The sequence below is a fragment of the Tyto alba genome, unplaced genomic scaffold (assembly GCF_018691265.1).
Source record: "Tyto alba isolate M040663 unplaced genomic scaffold, T.alba_DEE_v4.0 Super-Scaffold_16, whole genome shotgun sequence".
Taxonomy (NCBI): Eukaryota; Metazoa; Chordata; class Aves; order Strigiformes; family Tytonidae; genus Tyto; species Tyto alba.
This window is the reverse complement of record NW_024881278.1, coordinates 8,074,568-8,092,266: the sequence shown is the minus strand read 5'-3', so window position 1 is coordinate 8,092,266 and position 17,699 is coordinate 8,074,568. Positions and strand designations below refer to the sequence as shown.

The following is a 17,699-nucleotide window of genomic DNA, read 5'->3' as shown; positions in this document are numbered from 1 at the left end:
CTGTGCAACTGCAGGATAACACTTGGATCTAGAGGTGTAAGTTTGGGAGAAGCTGGTATTTCCCACACGACCCCTCAGGGAAGGGCTACACAACACTATCTCACCAGTGGCCTGGCAACCATCAGCTGTCCTAAGGCTTCTTAGCTGAGTTCACAGGCTGGCCTACTGCTCACCTGGTGTGCACTTGTGGTGCCAGACTCAACCATTTCTATTAAAAATGCATTAGCATCTTCCCACTGAATCTCTCCCTTTTCCACAGACTACAATTTACCCATTTCTTCCTTTACCAAATGAGATAATTACTTCTTTTGTCCAGTAACATCCCCTGGGCACCTCTTTTCCCCTCTCCTATAAATGGTCAGATACACAACTAACTTCTGAGCTGCTGCTCTTTATGTGCACTCAGTGTTGGTTTAGCTTCTCTAAGACTTAATTTGTCTATTTGAAAGCCCACCAACTTTTTCTCCAAAATGATACCATTCAGCAAACAAGGGTATTACTCTTAATTACAATCTTTGCCTTTTCTATACCTTGACACCGTCCCAGCTACAAGCACGCTGTCACTGACTATACAAGGGGTATCCCACAGCCACATTTGCCAAGGCCAAGTGAAGAGTGTCACTCTGCTACAGCATGCCTTTGAATGATGGGCCAGGGACAAAGTGTGGCATCATACATAACCATATGAGAGTTTAAAGTGTGCTCTGGGCTCTGCGATTACAGCCTACTGATAGGAACCCAAGATCCTCTCAGTCTTGAATTCCAAGGTGGCAAAGCGCCGCAGCTACAGCTCACATCAGGGTAACTAGTACTGAGTTACTGCTAAGAGCTGTGCACATTTTCCTCCTGTTTTCCCAAAAGTAACATCACTCTTTATAAAAACCTAGGTTTGGAAAGACAAACCCAAGGGATGAGTTTAAACAGTAACTACTGATGTCAGTCATTTGGCATGTTACCCGATGTTTCCAAGCTCGCCCCACCCCGTTTCCGTACCGGGATGCTAACTTTGAGAAAGTTTTCAGGCTTCGGTAGAGAAGTTAAAAAGAAATGAACACAGCCAAGAACTAGTTTTCCAAGAATATCAGAATGTTTCTGAAATAGCTAGATGGAAAGAGAAAAATACCCCATTCTTGCTGTCTTCTGAGACGCTCGTATTTCTTGAAGTATCTCTTGGCTCTTAGCTCCTCAAATGAAAGTTCAGAGCCTTCACATATGAGCAGGTTTTTATCATACATTGCAACCTGCTCACACTCAACAACAGTAGATGATGATTTAGGAAGAACTTCAGATTTTGAGATGTACGTAACGTACTTTCTGTGAGGAAAAATAAGAAAATGCTCTATTCAAGTTTCTTTTATTTATTCTGGGAGCATGTTAGTTTTCCCGCAGTGTGACTTTAAAAAACCCCAAAGACTTACACTTCTTCTCTTCCGCCAGAAGAACAGGCCTGAGTACCAGAAGAATCAGGACCCTAAAGCAGGGCAGAAGAAATAAAAAAATAAAATAGAATTCCAATATTATGGTTAACCATCCATTTTGACAAGATCAGCAACCAGGAAGCCCCTAGTATTTAATTCTGATTGAAGAGAAGACAATTCAAACCATGAGCATGGCAAGAACGTGTCAGAAAGAGAACCCTGTAAGTCACCAGAGCCTGAGGAAGTTCATCCTGAAGAATTTACCATATAACTGTTTGCTGTAATCTCTGAGAGCTTCTGCAAGACAAACAAGATCCCAGAGAACTAAGACAGGCAGGTGTTGTTCTGGAAACTGTAGTCCAGAAGGACAGTGGAACTACCTGAACAGGTAAAAACAGGAATGTAAGCTATAAATCACTTGGGTTTGGTGGAAGAACAGACTGGATGGCTCCACCCAGTTCCTTTGACAAGCTGTCCAACCTCAGGGCTATGGGACAGGCAGCAGACAGAGTCAGCTTTAAGCTCTACTTCATGATCCAAGATATCTTGCCATATTTGCAGGCAATACCAAACTGAAAGAGCCATGAGCACTTTAGAAAACAAGACCAAGTTGAGAAAGGTTACATCAGCTTCCTACATGCTGTCTTTCAGTCTTTAATTTCACCCCCCATTTGCCTTTTATCTGACTGTTCCAGAAAGACTGAAGAATTGTAACTAGCTTTGTCAAACCCCAGAAGAACAAGTGCACTGGATTCTGGTACTTAGCTGAGTTCTTTTTTTGTTATTGTGAGGAAGAGGGTGAAGGAAGACAACTACAGGGATTTGGACTGTAAAGTTGACTCAAGGTCCTCACAAAGTATGAGCAAAACCTTAGCCGAAACCTGTTAGAGCCTGACCTGGCAAGCTACAGAGTCATGAACTGTGACAAAGTCATCTCTTAATCATTTCCCAGCTCAAGAGACCAATTTCTACAAGAAGCCACCATCCCACTCAGGACCAGTCCAGAAATGTCTCTTCTTCCCCTGGCATTATCTTTTATTTATTCTTAAAATAGAGTATTGAAGAAGTAACTTGAATTTCACCAAAATCCAGTGTAGGCAATTTCTGAGAAGCATGACTGGCACAGAATCTATTGATACTGTTATTCCTCCAAAGAATGCTAACCAGCTGGATGGATCACACTCTGTCTGTGATTCTGGAAATGTGTCAAGTGAATACAAACTGGGTCCCTGATGCATCCTGATTGAGATATTTCTATAAAGATGTTATGCTTACAGAATAAGAACATCAGTAATGTTTTTGAGATACACCTGATACACAATTAGAATATTTTAACTTTCTTATTTGGTCAAGCATATCAATCTAAACTTCATGTGAAAGCTCCACATTTTTCTCACAATGTCTAAATTGCTTATTAATAGTCATTTACCTGATTTTTGCAAGGGTACACTGGGTCATTAAGATCTGAAACACCTTTTCGAGGAGCCATTTGATTTACAGCTTGTGAAGTTTGAAGTGGTTTTATAACAGCAGCACCTGGGACAGATAATATAGGTTTGCATTAATGAGTAGAAATAATTTTCTCATTTATTAATTTCTATTAGCTTTAAGCATTGCAAAACTAATACCTCATTTTGAATACACTTCCCTTAAGAATTTTAAATATGGCCAAGGTGGGAGGGGGGGAAATTCAGTTTCTACAGGAAACTTATTTTATTCAGTGACAAAACTCACTGATTGAGGCAAAGCATTCATCTAATTGAGCTACAGCTCACAGCCTCACCTTGCGAAGGCGGGTTCCGAGGATCGTAATTCTGCAGCCAGCTAAATTGCAAGAAATGTCAGTTATTATCATTAAGCGATCTGTCTCTCATTCCTCCCCACCCCCCAAGAACCTTTGATTTCCTTGTACAGTCATCATGCCATGAAATGTAACACTAAAAAGCTCACATTAGTTACAGAATAGTTATTACCGTATTTGGACATATCCTGTTTGTGTCACATTTGCAAAAATAATAAAAGGCAACAATAGGCAGCAGTACATGGAAATTGGGTTCTTTATCATCACTAGAGAGAACACATCATCATAATAAGCACCAACTCTAGCGCTTCCAACAGCTAAATGTTAAACTCAGTTTAGCTGTGTGATAAGCAGAAGATACTGGATATATGTATTATTGTCAACATATCCCCAAGGCAGACTAAAAAAATCCATCTCGGATCAGGAAATTGATGCCTGACTTCACAGTTCCAGCTACAGCCACAAAACAAAATCAAAGTGGGTCCAGGTCACGCAGCAGCTGAAGCGTGTGTTCAGCTGGCAGCATCAACAGAAGCACAGGCAGCTCCAGGGTAGGCTCCAGGCAGCTCACACTCTGGAAAGCGTACGGGTGTCCCTAACTTGAAACACCAGGTGTCATTAGCACAGCCAAATTGCTTGAGCTTCCAAGTAATGAAGTTCACACATAGTATTTCCAGAGTAGGCTGCCTGAAGCAGGCCAGGCTGTGCATCTTTATAGCTTGGATCTACTTAACAGACACTAGACAGAAAACTAATCAATTAAGGGATTTTCTTTCTGGGCCCCACTTCACTGAAGGCATGCCGGTACAATTGTTCTCAATACACCCTCCAAAACATCCAACAAATACCGAACAGCAAAGAAGTATTAAGATTAGATCAATGATTATTTTTGTTAAGGGTAGGTATACCTCTGCTATAGCACAGGTCATACGTATACAAGAAAAAAAAAATCAAAACTCTATGCCATCTGAATAACACAAGTAAAAGAAAGTAAAAGATGCACCAGAATTACCAATACAGCTGTTGCAAGGTCTCTCGTGGCTGCGCCTGGTTGTGAAGTCCTTTTTGAAGGACAGCTCCTGCACCCTGCACATTGCCTTCATTTACAAGCTGCTGAGCCCAAGCAACGTAGAAGTTCGATGCCTTTGCACCAATTCCCTGTCCATACAGGTAATCGAAATACTGGCAAGGAGAAGTGATGAACTCCGCCTGCGTAAGATAAAGATGCATAAGCACTTTCAAAAACATCCAAAGTTGCATGCAAAAAAAACCAAAACCAATTTCTTTGTTACCATCATAGGAAAGCAGTACTTTCTAAAGATAAAACCAGATGGTAGATAACTCTCATAAGCTAAACAGCTTAACAACACAGCTTTAAAAAAAAAAAAATGCTATCCTTCAGCAAGAGAGTGAAAAGTTCTCAGAGCTCACGGAGAAAGCAATACACCTGAATTCCATATCACATCCCTGGATGCTCCTTTTCCTCCCACAGCTCCTTGCAGTCATGGAACTGCAGAATGGTGGGACAACTTTTTAGGATAGCCTAATTCCCCAAAAAAGCATGTACCTACCAGCTTAAGGCAGTAGTTAACAAATCTTGAATCTTGGTAGTACCTCTTGTCACTTAAGAACACCTTCACAAGCTGCTCCAGGAGACCGGGCAAGCGGTTTTGTTTTTCTTGAAGGGGAAGACATCCTTCTACCCACTGCGCATACCTGGAACACACTCAAGCGAGTTACAGCCCTGCCGGCCGCCAGAACCGACGCCAAGGGCCGAGCCACGGGCGCGCTGACCTGTCCCACGGCTCCAGCGGGTCCGTCCCTTGGTAGTTGCGTATCTGAGCCTCGTAGCTCCTGCAAAGCGAAGGGCAGGTCAGGCCGGGCCCAGAGAGGAACGCCCGGCGAAGGGCCAACGGCTCCCCGGCCTCCGTCGTGTGCTAACGCCCCGCAGCTCCGCCGGGCCAAGGGCCCCGGGGCGAAGGCCGAGACCTGCGCCCCTCCCTCATCCTGCGTGCCCCAGCCCCCTCGCAGCGCTTGTCCCCCGGCACGGTCCCAGGGGACCCCGGCCGGGCGCGGCGGCCTCCCCTCACCTCACGGCCGCCTCCATCGCTCCCCTGCCCCAACCGCCGCCCCCGATTCAAACTCGCCGCGCAGGCGCGCCGCGGACCGGCGCAGCCTTCCCATTGGCTGCGCCGCCCTGCCAATCCCGCCCCAGGACCACGCCTCCCCTCTCATCCCATTGGGTGGGGCACGGCCACGCCTCCTTGCCGGGCTGGTGGTGCCGCCATGACGGATCACCCCCGGGGCTCGGGTTCACATAACCCTCCCCAGGCTGGGGAGGTGTGGGGGGAAAATAAATCTATAAAATAAATTCAGATGTGCCTAGGGCAGGTCCGGACAGCACTATCCACTGCAGCTTGGTCGTGCTGAGCAAGACTTGGCTGCTTGCTTTGCTCAGAGTGCCGCCTCTGCACATAAAAAAAAAAACCAAACATGGAAGTGCTGAGTCCCCAGCCCTCTCCCCCATCTCCATAGCCCCAGCTTCCACGGGACTTTGTGCCTGTTAGCAGCCCACAAGCGTGAGGATATGATGCAGCACACCCCGGCGCCTCCTGTCATTAACTCTATGACAACCCATAATTTTTTCAGACTGCTGAATGTAATGTACTAAAGAGCTGTTTAATTCAGCTTACATTGGTCCATATATGCATATACAAGTGCTGTAATACAAGATTCCAGTTATAAGTAGGTATTTCATAACATACTAACTACAGCACCATTACTCGACTAGCACAGCCCAATACACCAACTCTCCCTCTGCTTCCCCCTGAGAGTTGTTCCAGTTTCAACATTTATACGAGACTTTACATGACATAAAGCTCCTTTACGTAATGAAGCCACTTCCGACATCAGCTGCCCCTTCCACTGTGTCATCTGGCCCCCAGGGGCATGAACGTGGTGGGGAAAACACTCAAGACGTGGGGCAGCTGAGAGTTAGCTCCTCCTTGATGACCGCTGCAGATCGCTCCCCTCACGCAGTGCTCTCTGAAGTCAGGTTACTGGGTACGGCAGTGGTTGGGGGCAAGTTTAAGATCTCTTCAAATGAAGGGCCTTCATCCTCAAGGGGTATCTCTGCCTCAAACATACGCTGGAGCAGAGCGTCAACCGTCCTGTACCCTGCAGGAGGCCAAAAAAATAAAAAGTCACTGTAAGCACCCATTCCTGCTCTTCAGAAGTAGTTAGGTAGTAGCTACCTTATTCAAATGCTCTTACTCAAATGTAGCTCTCCATGCTTTACACTAAATAGGCAAGAAAACAAATGCCCCAAATGATGTTCCCTGGCATTTTACCCCCTATACTTTTAAGCACTCTGAGCGCTTGTAAAGGGCAAAATCATTATTTTAATATGTTAAGCGCTTCTATTCCCAGATTTACGATCCCAATCAGCTGTCATGCTGAGAAGCATGAGCTTGGGGAACTGCTAAGGTACACCAAGAAAGTCAGAAGAAAGAGTAGTCATTAAGCTAGAGGAAAGGAGCACATAGTCACCCTGTGATCCAAGCCAGGAGGAATGCAAAGCGCATATAGGAAGGAGAAAAGAAAGCAGACTTCTTGGCAACAGCAGGACCTCAGCCACCATGGTAGAGTCTCCACAGACTGGCCACTGAAAACAAGCACGCACAGAAGGGCCGAAGTAGAAGAGAAGTTGCTACAGAAGTAAAAAAAAAAAAAAAAAAAAAGCACCCACACCCAGCAAACTAATTGGAGCATCCACAGCTCTCAGTCTCCAGCTGAGATTTAGCTGCTTTTATACTCCAAAGGAAGCAGAAGTGTTTTGGAGCTTCCCCAGAGAAGGGGCCACGATCAGGGGCCATTTCAAGCTGTCCTCTGAAACAAAACACTGGGTACACTGTAGGGCTGCACTTACGTTTGGAGGCAATTTTAAACACCAGCCCTTTAGACTGTGGCTTTGTTCCACCTTCCTCCTCGAGGTTGTGCTCAGCACTCTCCATGTTGTCAAGGAGCTGTTCATCCTGGAGCTCATCCCTACACAAGAAGGACCAGAAATTACCATGGGTGAAGGACATGTCCTACCCCAGGGGCCTGCAGGTACCCAGCAGCAATGGATTCTCTCAGGCGGGGCAAGCACCAGCCATGATGTTAGTCTCCAGCATCTCCCCTGTCCTCTGGGCAACAGCCCTGGGCTGGGAGAGCTCAGTGAGGCAGCCACAAGGCCAACGCAAGTAGCCTTCTGCTAACATCTCCACAAAGCCTATGCAGTCATGACAGATTTTCAAGAATTTTGCGACAAGGAAGAAGTCTCAGCTCACACCTCAGGACAGAGGGTGGCTTTTTCCTCTGGTCCCACAGCCCTCATCAGATGTGCCAAGCCAGCCACATCCAGCACTACCCTTTTGTGGGGCTTACTCTTGAACTCCCATTCCCAGCTCCTGGATTTTCTGTTCAATGGCTGTTTCTACTTCACTCTTCTCTAGGGAGTACTCCACAAAGAAAGCTTCCAAAATGAATGACACAAAGATGCTGAAAGACATGATGAGCAGAAATAGATTACCGCATTTCCTTAATGGCATTCCCCCTGCTTTTTGGTCATCAACTACCGTCTGTGTATTCCCAGCCTCATTCCCCAGCACTCCAAACCCTCCTCTGCTGGAGATGGGGAACTCCAACTCAGAGCCACGTTCAGTGGAGGTAAGAATAGATGCAGCAGATTCCCCTATGACCCATGTCCTGGTTGTAAACATCACACCATGTGTGACCCTGGAGCCATTATCAGCGCCCTGGCAGGGGCCAAGCCCCCTCTTCCCTCCAAAGTGGAGGGGAGCAACCCAAAACTTACTTGACAATAATGATCACCATCACAATGTGGAAGGCAATGAAATACAGCTTTGCAGGCTGAACCGTCACACTGGCAAATCCATTGGCAAAGAGTACAACAGGAGTTAAGGGCAAGTGTGCTACAGGAGAAGAACATCATGGTGTAGAGCAGTGCCAAGGGAGGAACCAGGTAATACTGCCCAGCAATGATCTTCTGAACAAAGCCCTCTACAGGGACCACGTCTGCACTACGTGCACTGGTGTGTGCAATACAAGGGGAAGGGCATGCACCACCAAGCTCTAGTTTGGACTTTCTACCACAAAGGATATCATGCCACTGGTTGACTACAGTGAGCTCCATCAGGACAATGAAGGACGATGCAAAGTTGTTGAAGTTGTTCTTGCAGTATTTCCCACGGGCAAACAGAGAATCCTTGAGAGCTGGGTTTCCACACTCCAGGGCATGAGGAGCATTTGAGTTTGCAGGGAAGAACTGGATTTTCCCATGGAATAGCTCCATGCCAATGACAGCAAACACACAGTACACAACCTAGGAAGAGAAACCCCATTGCTTGCTTCTCCAGTGAGCAGCAAGCTCCATGGCAAGTTCAGAGTTCCAGTAAGTTTTCCAGTTTTTACAGACACAGCAAGCTGCTGAGGAACAGCACTGCATCCAAGAGACCCAAGCCGCTCTAGAGCAATTACCAGGCAGGAATAAGTCAAGAACTTCAGCCCAAATACATTAGATATTTTCAAATCATAATAGAAGCTATTTTTATCATGTTATTTGAGAAACAGGTTTCTCGTTCAACTTCTTGCCCAAACCATAGTTTGATTCCTTATGGTGTGAAGCTCACACTGCACAGAACATCCTCACTTCCCCGTGGAGCAAAGAAGGGTATCCTGACCTGGCAACTAGCAGGAATCCAACCCCTTTGCACACATTTATGTGTGCAACAACCAAGAATCAAATGGACACTTACAGTTTCAAAGACTCGCCATCCAGAGATTTGCATTTATCCTCTTGGAAACAGCATGAGCATGAGACTTAAGACACATTCCTGTAGAACTGGAGTACTTTGAGCTAAGATACAGGGATTTCTTACCAGAGTCAGCCCGCCAAATGTCAACATTGTTGGTACGATGTTTATCAGTGTGTTCATGATGACACGGAACCTACAGCAAACGATCCATGACAACACCTGCTGTGGGGAGGCTCTTTTAAAGCCCACGCTTGCTTATCATCACACTTAAAGACATGTGGGGAGCACATGCTGCATGATCGATAAGTCTCCAGAGAGGCTGCAGCAACTGGGCTCATCCCAGGCACGTTAAGACAAGGCCTGGGGATGGTTTGTTGAGTGGCCACAGTCAGTCCAAAGCAGCCATGCAGCACAACTCAAGGCACTGTTTCATCCAGCCTCTGACACAGCCTGCCACTCCCCAAAAACACACAACCATATCCCTATCCCATTCTCTTCGTTACCTTTGAATGCTGTCAACAATCCTTATTAGCCTGAGGACCCTTAAGATGAAGACAATGTCCAGGATCTGTTGGCTGTTGTACTTGATGGCTGAGAAAGGAAGAAAGATTCTTTTTTTTTTTCGTTGTTTTTATAAGCATAGAGGCAAAGCATGTTCCTGTAACTGTGATGATTATGTCCTTGTTAAACATTCTTTATAACAGTTAGTTATATAAAAAAAAAAAGAGAGAGATCGGGCTAGGTCTTAGAAACCCTATAAGAAATTCATCATCTTGTCAAAAAGCCTCCCAAGCCCAAGGTGATGGCAAAAGACAACTCAAGACCACCAGGTTTCCCAGATGCATGCAGACTGCTTAAGCTGCACTTACTCGATTTCAGAGTGGTATTGAGTATCGTTGCAGTCAAGGCAGCAAAGATGATGAGAGTATCAAACCTAGCACGAGGGAAGGCAGTGCTGTTAGATCTGTGGTGACAGAATGGGAGCTTAAACTGCCACATGACATATAAAAGTAGTGACCCCTCTTTCCATACATCTGTGCCAGGCAGCCCTGCATCATTTCAAACTACTTGCAGGGTGGGAAGATGGGAAAGCTTTGTTTAGCAAAACACTTTCCTCTGCCCAGCCACTATTTTCACATGCTGCAGAATCACTTTTGACTGAGATAGCAGAGCAGAGAACAATAGTCTGTCAGAGCCAGGTTAGGCCAGGAAAGAGCACAATGTCCCCTGATGCATACAATCAATTTAATTACACCCTGATGCATGAGTTAAGCAGCCCATTTCTCTAAAAGACTTTCAGTTCTTGAGGAGCTCAGCATGAAGACCTCACACTTCACACCACCTTTATCACACTTCATCTTTAACACAAACATTCATTCCACTCACCAGTTCCAGAACTGATTTTTGCCAAAGAATGCCCTTGGTTCATAAGTGTACACTTTCAGGAGTATCTCAATTATATACAAAGCAAGGAAGACCCACTCTGCATAAGAAATATAAGGGGTTTCTTCATCCAGAGCAATGAAGATAGCATTTATTAGAATGATCACATCGTAAGTCCAAACAAAACCCCTGTAGGAAGAAAAAGATAAATCAGTTTTCCACCCAGAAGAAGTTGAAAGTTACACAGTTATTTCAGAAGTTCTTTACCTCCCCTCTCAAACATTGCCATTTAGAACTTTTCCCTCAAAGTCCAACACAAAGCAGAGCACAAGCCTTCACCACTGCCAATGCTCTCTGTGTTAAACTCTTAGAGACTGACTGCAACCGAGTTTCCAACAAGTCAAGCAGCATTTCCCAAACAGCAGGACTGGATGAGTAAAAACAAGAGACTATACAGAATTGGGAGGGGTGGCTGGTACAACAGATGGGTGTGCTGGAGTCGGAGGGACCTGGACAAGCTGGGAAGTGGGCAGAGAGGAACCCCACCATCTTCAAAGGGAAATGCAAAGTCCTGCTCCTAGGGAGGAATAACCTCAGGCACCAGGCAGGCTGGGGGTGAACCACCTGAAAAGCAGCACTGCAGAGGGTCCGGGGAGGGGGTCTTAGTTGACAAGTTGAACACGAGCCAGCAATGCATCCTGGTGGCAAAAGTGGCCAACAGCATCCTGGGCTACATTAGCAAGCGGTGTGTGAACAGCTCCACAGAAGTGATTTTTTTCCCCTCTCTCAGTACTGGCGAGGCCACATTTGGAGTACTGTGTCCACAACTGGGCTCCCCAGTATAAGAGACATGAACTGGAGTGAGTGTAGCAAAGGGTCATGGGAATGGTTAAAGGTTAGGGTAGTCTGAGACGTTACACATGGAGAATGTCGGGATTGTTCAGCCTGAAGGGGAGGAGGGTCAGGGGGATCTCAGTATCTATAAATACCTGATGGGAAGGCGTAGAGAAGACGGAGCCAGACTCTTCTCAGTGGTATCCAGTGAAAGCACAAGAGGCAAGGGGCACAAGTTGAAATACAGAATTTTCCATTTAAACAAAAAAACTTTTTTTTTTTTAACCCAAGAGTGGCCAAACACTGGAACAGGTTGCAAATAGGTTATGGAGTCTCCATCCTTAGAGATACTCAAAACCCAGTTGCACATAGCCCCGAGCAGCCTACGCTAGCTGGCCCTGTTTTAAGTCAAGGGGTTACACTAGACCATCTCTAGATGTTCCAATTGCAGTGATTTTGCAATTCTGGGAAGACTCGCATGTGAAACAGCACTACTAGCTCATGGTATTAACTTGGTAAGACCCGATGAAACAGCACAATGCAGCTTTGGAGCAACCTCTGAGGTAAGATCACCTTTAAGTGAAGCATTTAGCCTGGTCCTTCAAGGCTGGTCATAAAGCACTTTTTGCATTCAGTAAAAACTATTTACTCTCAGCACCTATAGAAGATCTAAACAAGTGGGACTGGAAGAGGTATGGACTCGCCAATAGCCAAGTCTAGTTTTGCAGCATCACTGAAGGTAAGCCAAGAGCAGAGCTGGTCCACAGATCACTTTTTTAAAAAAAAAAAAAAGAGAAACCAATGTTTGCCTAAATGCAGTTTGCACTTTCCAGCATGACACCTAGATGAGCATTCGCTTGCAACACCACTGCTCTGCAGCCCTTTGAACGTTAAGAGCTGCTTACTCCAGCAGTAGAGGCTTACCTGTGCCTAACCATGCTGCGCAGGAACTGACTCACTGCTGACTTGTACACACGAGGCATCCACTGCCCCAGAGGATGGCTGCGTATTTTCAGGGTAATCACCTGGATATTGAGGAGATCTGCCAGTTGTACAAAGGACTTCTTGTCTACAATAGGGGAGAGCACTACATATCAGTCTGCTGTCATTAAAGAAAGACAGTGTCTGGCAAATGCAAACCTGTAGGCACACAAGTTGCGGCAGTCTAGACTCAATATCCGTTCACTGCAGCAGGCAAAGCACATGCCCAGAGTGGTATCCACCACCAAACAGGCTGAACTCAGGACTCGATCAGCTCATCTTGTCCCACTCCTGGGGGAGTGGCTCAAGCAGCAGGCCAGCAACTGACACAAACCTTTTAATGATCAGGATGGGCACGATCTAGCATGAGGAGACTGACCCATCTCTCCTGATATCCTGTCTCCAGCAGGAGCAGAGTGAGAGGCTCCAGAGGACTGTGTGGGAAGCCACATTGCTTGGAGGAATCTGATAACAAGGGAGACTTTCCTTATCCTGTGCTGAGAACAGGAGGTCCCATTCTCCATGGTAAGCTTGGCCTGATGTCAAATGGCCATGAAGAGCTGCCCACAGCATACATGACACAGGCTACAGCATAGGCAGAAAGAACCACCTTTCAGGACTTAAGCAATCTGTAAGGAAGCAGGAGGGGGGGCCTGGAGTCCCTCTGGGTCCATTACAGACCACAAGTCCCGGTGCCAAAACCCTTGAGGCATCAGGGTCCTCCCCCATCCCCTGAGCATAGCAGTGCCCCACTGCTCACCTATAAAACCCTTCTGCTCATCATCTGAGATGCGTAGCAGCAGCTCTCGGTGGGAATTGCTGATATCAGGAGCCACCAGCTTCACAAGCTGCTTCCACTGGGATTCTCTAACCACAAACTGTGATCCTTCCTCTTCCTTCAGGAGGTTGAAGGCCTCTATCATCTTGCGGTGCTTCATGTAAGCCAGCTTACGGACCTCATTCTAGAGAGAGTATTGTAAATCAGACAGCTTTCATCACCCTTCCTCCTCCTTTTTTTATTAAAAAGGTGTCTTATTTTCATGGCATAGAGATGGAAGACTCAGAGGAACACAGTTGGAGTGATATTAGACAAAGTGCAACACAGTCAGCGGGGGGTGATGACAAATGCTATTTAAATGGGCAACAATGGACCCTCTGCACAGCACTCTGGAAGGATCAGTAAATTGCTTGCTGCTGGGAGATGCATTGAAAAACCGGAAGAAAAGAGAAAGGATAGTGTCTAACAGGAAGGAGATGACAAAGATCACAGGATCTGCATGTCCACAGGCTGCAGAAGCAAAGAGGAAGTGTCCACACATGCTTCCCATGCGTAAGTGGATACTGCTGAGATCAGGGGTGGAGATCCTCCTCTGCACGTGATTACAAGCAGGCTAAAGAACTTTATAGCCTTGGTAGAGCAGCTGCTGGGAAGACCTAGCAGCCTGATGACTGAGAAACAGCCAATCCCCTGATGGGAGCACCCAGAATTTCCAACTCTCACCCTTTGATCACAGGTACCAAACTGCACCTACTCAGTTTGAGTAGAAGCAGCAAGAGTCTGATTTACTTAGACATCTACTTGCTTTAAGAACATGTGCAGTAGCAGAAAAAGCATGCTGTGTGCTTATAGCCAACCAAAAATCAGTCTCACACACATAGGCAGCGTTTCTGAGCTGGGACTAAGCCTCTAACAGCAATAATGCAGAGACATGTGCTTCCTATCTGTTGCAACCTCTTGGGTCCACAGCACCATAGAATGTTTCATTGTTAAATGCTAAAAGAACTCACAACAATCCCTGTGATACAAAAGGTGGACCTGTGCTTGTTATTTGCAGAGCAACTGCAAAGGCAAGAAGCTGAAGCCACTTCTCTGCACATTCCAGACGCAGACATTTTCTAAGGGAAAGCCAGGTATTTCCTTACAAGGTTATACAGAACAGCAGGCAGTCACTGATCACAATTCACCGCTCCAAACATTACCTTCAGGTGTTTTTTGTAGTTGTTGTACACAACAGCCAGGAAGAGAGACATGAAGATATAAGTGTTGACAATGACAAAGGCAATGAAGAACAGGGCATACCACGAGCTGGAGTCAAATGCCGGCATCCTAGAGAATGGGAGAGAGATTTCTACTTACTAGGCAGACAAACAGGGAAATATAAGCCATGAGAAAACAGTCTTCCAGATGGATTTCCGAGTACTGTTTTGGATAGCCAGATCAAACTGGCCAGATAATACCAAAGTTAAAAAACATGCATTCGTTCAGTGAGAGAACACTTTTCTTCCACTAGGTTTTCATCCTAGTTTATCAGGCCCCAACTGAAGGGATGCAGAAGAAAAAGCACAGAGATTAAGCTTCTGTCAGTGTAGCCATGTTTAAGTGCAGAGTTTTTAGGTGATGTTGCAGGCATAAGCTAGTTATTGGCTTCACAGATCCTCACTGCACTCAGACCTCCTCTTCCACTTACTCTAGTGGGACTAGCAGCATTATTCATTGTAAATGCTCAGGGTCCCTGTAACATCCCAGTTCTGTTCAGTACATCTTTGGCATGTAACTGAGTATGCCATTCCTCCCTGCTCCCATCTTTGATGGCACCTTCACAGTACAAACCAAAATTGGAACCCAGTTAGAACAAGTAAGGATGGAAAGCCCAACCCTCGCTTAAGTGTAAACACAGCTGTGCAGATTAAAAAAAGTCTGCCTAGAACGCCCTGCAAGTATTAGGAGAGAAAAAGACATCTGAACAGTAGAGCACACACTGCCTTTTCACAAAAGGGTTTTAATCAAAGAATGCGTTTGTCTGTCCCTCTGGTTTAAGCCTTCACCAGCTACTGGGTCATTTGGAAAGCAGTATTTTTAATGCATCTTCTCTAAAAGCCTTCCTAACCTCAGACCGTGGTTCAGAACCATTTATCAAACAGATGGCCAAGAATTTATGAAACCCCTGCAGGCTGGAAAAGTAAAAGCCCTGTTTCTACTCCAAAATACTTTGTTGTGCAGAACACAGTATTGTTCTAACCAGAGGTCCTGCCACTAGGAGCAGGACACTAGCATTCACAACAGAAAAACTGCAAGCTCAGCATACATACATGACATCCGGGCTGTTTGCTGTCGTCACCAGGACATAGAGGTCAAAGACAATTTCCAGATAGTTTTTGAAATACGGCAAGCCTTCTGCTGTCTGGAGATTCCTAGGAGGAAAAGGACAATCTGAAGTTAATCACAGAGATCACATATCCCACCAGAGAACTGCACGTATCAGCAGTGCTTGTATTCACTAGTAATTGTTTGGAGTTGCCAGGTTCCCTCCTGCCCAAAAGCATCACATGCATTCTTCCCACCCAGCTCTGAGTAAAAGAAGTATTCATACCTCTCACCAAACAGCTTCAAGGCCATGAGGGAGAACATGAGAAGACTAAACATGAAGAGCAAGAAGACATAGGTGATCTCTGGCAGTGTGTTGCGGATGCTGCGGAAGGCTCTCCGAATCTGCCAGGGAGAAGGGAAGCATTTAGAGGCAAGGTGGTACCCGTTTTTCCCCTCAACATCCCATCTGGATCAAACACCTACACATGGACAGGCAAGCAATGTGAAACACTGGTACTCTTCTGTTGCCTGGCACAAGAGATTGTGACCCAGATGTGCCAGCTCTGTTCTGCTAAAACCTGTGCAAGGGTACCAGGCCTCTCCTGGTCTCCAGGGAGATGCATTCCCCATCTCCCCAGAGGAGATGGTAGAAGGAGAGACCCTATCTACATACCATCATGAATTCAGCTACCTAAGGGACAGAGAGGCCTGTGGCACTGCCAAGATGCCCTTGCTGCAGGGGACTTGTCAGGGACAGAAGCCCATTGCTCCAGGCCACAAACACACATGCCCTGAGTTTAACTGCTCCCTCCCCCAGGCCTTCACACTACAGCAGTTTATTCATTTTTAAGTCAGGCAGCAGGGCAAAGATCTCCCTGTCACAAGAGGAATCAGAGTCCAAATCACCCACCTGGACTACTAGTTCAGTTTCTGAGAACAGCAAGACACTTGTGCTTGTTTGCCTGAGAGACTTCCGGAAATAAGTAACCCGAGCCCTGACCCAGGGAAAAACAGTTTTCTTGTCTTCAGTGCTGCTCATGCTCACACCTCCCGAGGACAACATCGAACTCTGTCTGCAAACAGAGGCAGCTCCTTCTCGCAGGCTGGATTAAGCACAGCCCATGGGCTGACCTTACAAGAAACATTCCTCCCTCTCCATGCAGTCTTACACTTTGTTAAGAGTGATCTTCCCTTAATCATCACAGCACCGTGCTGGTGAGAAGCTCTAGTTCCAGCCCCAAGCACGCTCAGGGCTCTGGACAGCAATAACCCAAGCCTGTGGGTACAGGGAGAAGTCTTCTGGTACTCTGCACAGAGCCCAAGCAGCACCAGCGTAAACACACCCTTTTCTCCATCTCAAATTCTTACTTCAGGGCACCTCCGAGAGAAACCTTCACGGACAGAAACCTAAGTTCTGCCATTTCTGCACATCCCCTGGATCTCGGGAAGCAGCAGGCTGTCCAAAAATAGGACACTGCACCAGGGGTACATCCCACGAGATCTCTTCCTTACCTGGCGACTCTCTGCAAAGTTGATCAGGAAGATAGGCCTCACAATTCTTGACCATCGAATACTCCTCACGTTGTACATCTTGAGGACCCCATATATGGCCAAATCTGTTAGGCATAACTGTAGAAGAAAGAAGGAAAATTCCCAGAAGCAATGTTGAAAAGGAGTCTAGATGGTGAAGACAATAGGGTTACCTGATACAAGACAGATGGACACACGACAGGTTTGTCAGGACAGGCCCAACTGTTGGTTGATTTGGCCACGACTCTTGCAGAGCCCTTGTACATCATGCCTGTGTCACCAGGAGAGCGACAGGAGGGAAAAGCCACCTCCACGTTGGCCACTTCAACCTCAGAGGGTCCCCTAGGCCTAGCTCACCAGGATTGCAACCATGATGCAGATGTTTTTGGTATCCTTCCAGAATACGTTGCGAAGGGTGACTTTTGCAAAATGCGTCAGTCGGCCAAAGAACACCAGAAGGCACAACACCTCGGCCATAGATGTGACCTGCAGAGAGAGAAGGGGCCCAAGTCAGGACAACCAAGAGCAGCACGAGCCCTCTTCGCTCAGATGAGCATGGTCATGCTAGGGTACAGAGAAATAAAAAACCAGACAGAATCAGCGTTTTTCCAGTGGGTTTTGCTGTCAGCTGTTCACAGGCTCACATATCTGGCTCTAAGCAATAGTTTCAGGCTTCCTTTTGTGAAATTCCCTGCCACAGGCAGGTCAAAGCCAGTAAATTTGTGTTTGCTTAGGATTCAAGGAGCACATCTCTCAAACACACTAGTGCAGAACAAATAAAAGCTACAGAAAAGCCAGTCCTAAGGGCAACACTCCACTTCTGCTTTCAGGCATGAAGACTGGAC

At 46.3% G+C, this 17,699-nt stretch overlaps 1 protein-coding gene across 1 annotated transcript in view; it reads right to left on the bottom strand.

Annotated features, from left to right (window-relative positions):
- The window catches only part of BUB1 (BUB1 mitotic checkpoint serine/threonine kinase), a 31,639-nt gene that overhangs the window by 12,752 nt on the left and 1,188 nt on the right, over positions 1 to 17,699 (bottom strand). Inside the window, exons 4-24 of the mRNA XM_042789640.1 lie at positions 17,212 to 17,340; positions 16,837 to 16,953; positions 15,608 to 15,726; positions 15,327 to 15,428; positions 14,217 to 14,343; positions 12,997 to 13,198; positions 12,180 to 12,324; positions 10,425 to 10,610; positions 9,908 to 9,972; positions 9,542 to 9,629; positions 9,162 to 9,231; positions 8,386 to 8,605; positions 8,078 to 8,168; positions 7,648 to 7,761; positions 5,014 to 5,073; positions 4,791 to 4,935; positions 4,232 to 4,428; positions 3,202 to 3,242; positions 2,848 to 2,954; positions 1,419 to 1,471; positions 1,124 to 1,314 (exon numbers count right to left, since the gene is read on the bottom strand). Of these exons, the coding sequence (XP_042645574.1) occupies positions 1,124 to 1,314; positions 1,419 to 1,471; positions 2,848 to 2,954; positions 3,202 to 3,242; positions 4,232 to 4,428; positions 4,791 to 4,935; positions 5,014 to 5,073; positions 7,648 to 7,761; positions 8,078 to 8,168; positions 8,386 to 8,605; positions 9,162 to 9,231; positions 9,542 to 9,629; positions 9,908 to 9,972; positions 10,425 to 10,610; positions 12,180 to 12,324; positions 12,997 to 13,198; positions 14,217 to 14,343; positions 15,327 to 15,428; positions 15,608 to 15,726; positions 16,837 to 16,953; positions 17,212 to 17,340 (2,569 nt within the window). The remainder of the gene's footprint in view (positions 1 to 1,123; positions 1,315 to 1,418; positions 1,472 to 2,847; positions 2,955 to 3,201; positions 3,243 to 4,231; positions 4,429 to 4,790; positions 4,936 to 5,013; positions 5,074 to 7,647; positions 7,762 to 8,077; positions 8,169 to 8,385; positions 8,606 to 9,161; positions 9,232 to 9,541; positions 9,630 to 9,907; positions 9,973 to 10,424; positions 10,611 to 12,179; positions 12,325 to 12,996; positions 13,199 to 14,216; positions 14,344 to 15,326; positions 15,429 to 15,607; positions 15,727 to 16,836; positions 16,954 to 17,211; positions 17,341 to 17,699) is intronic.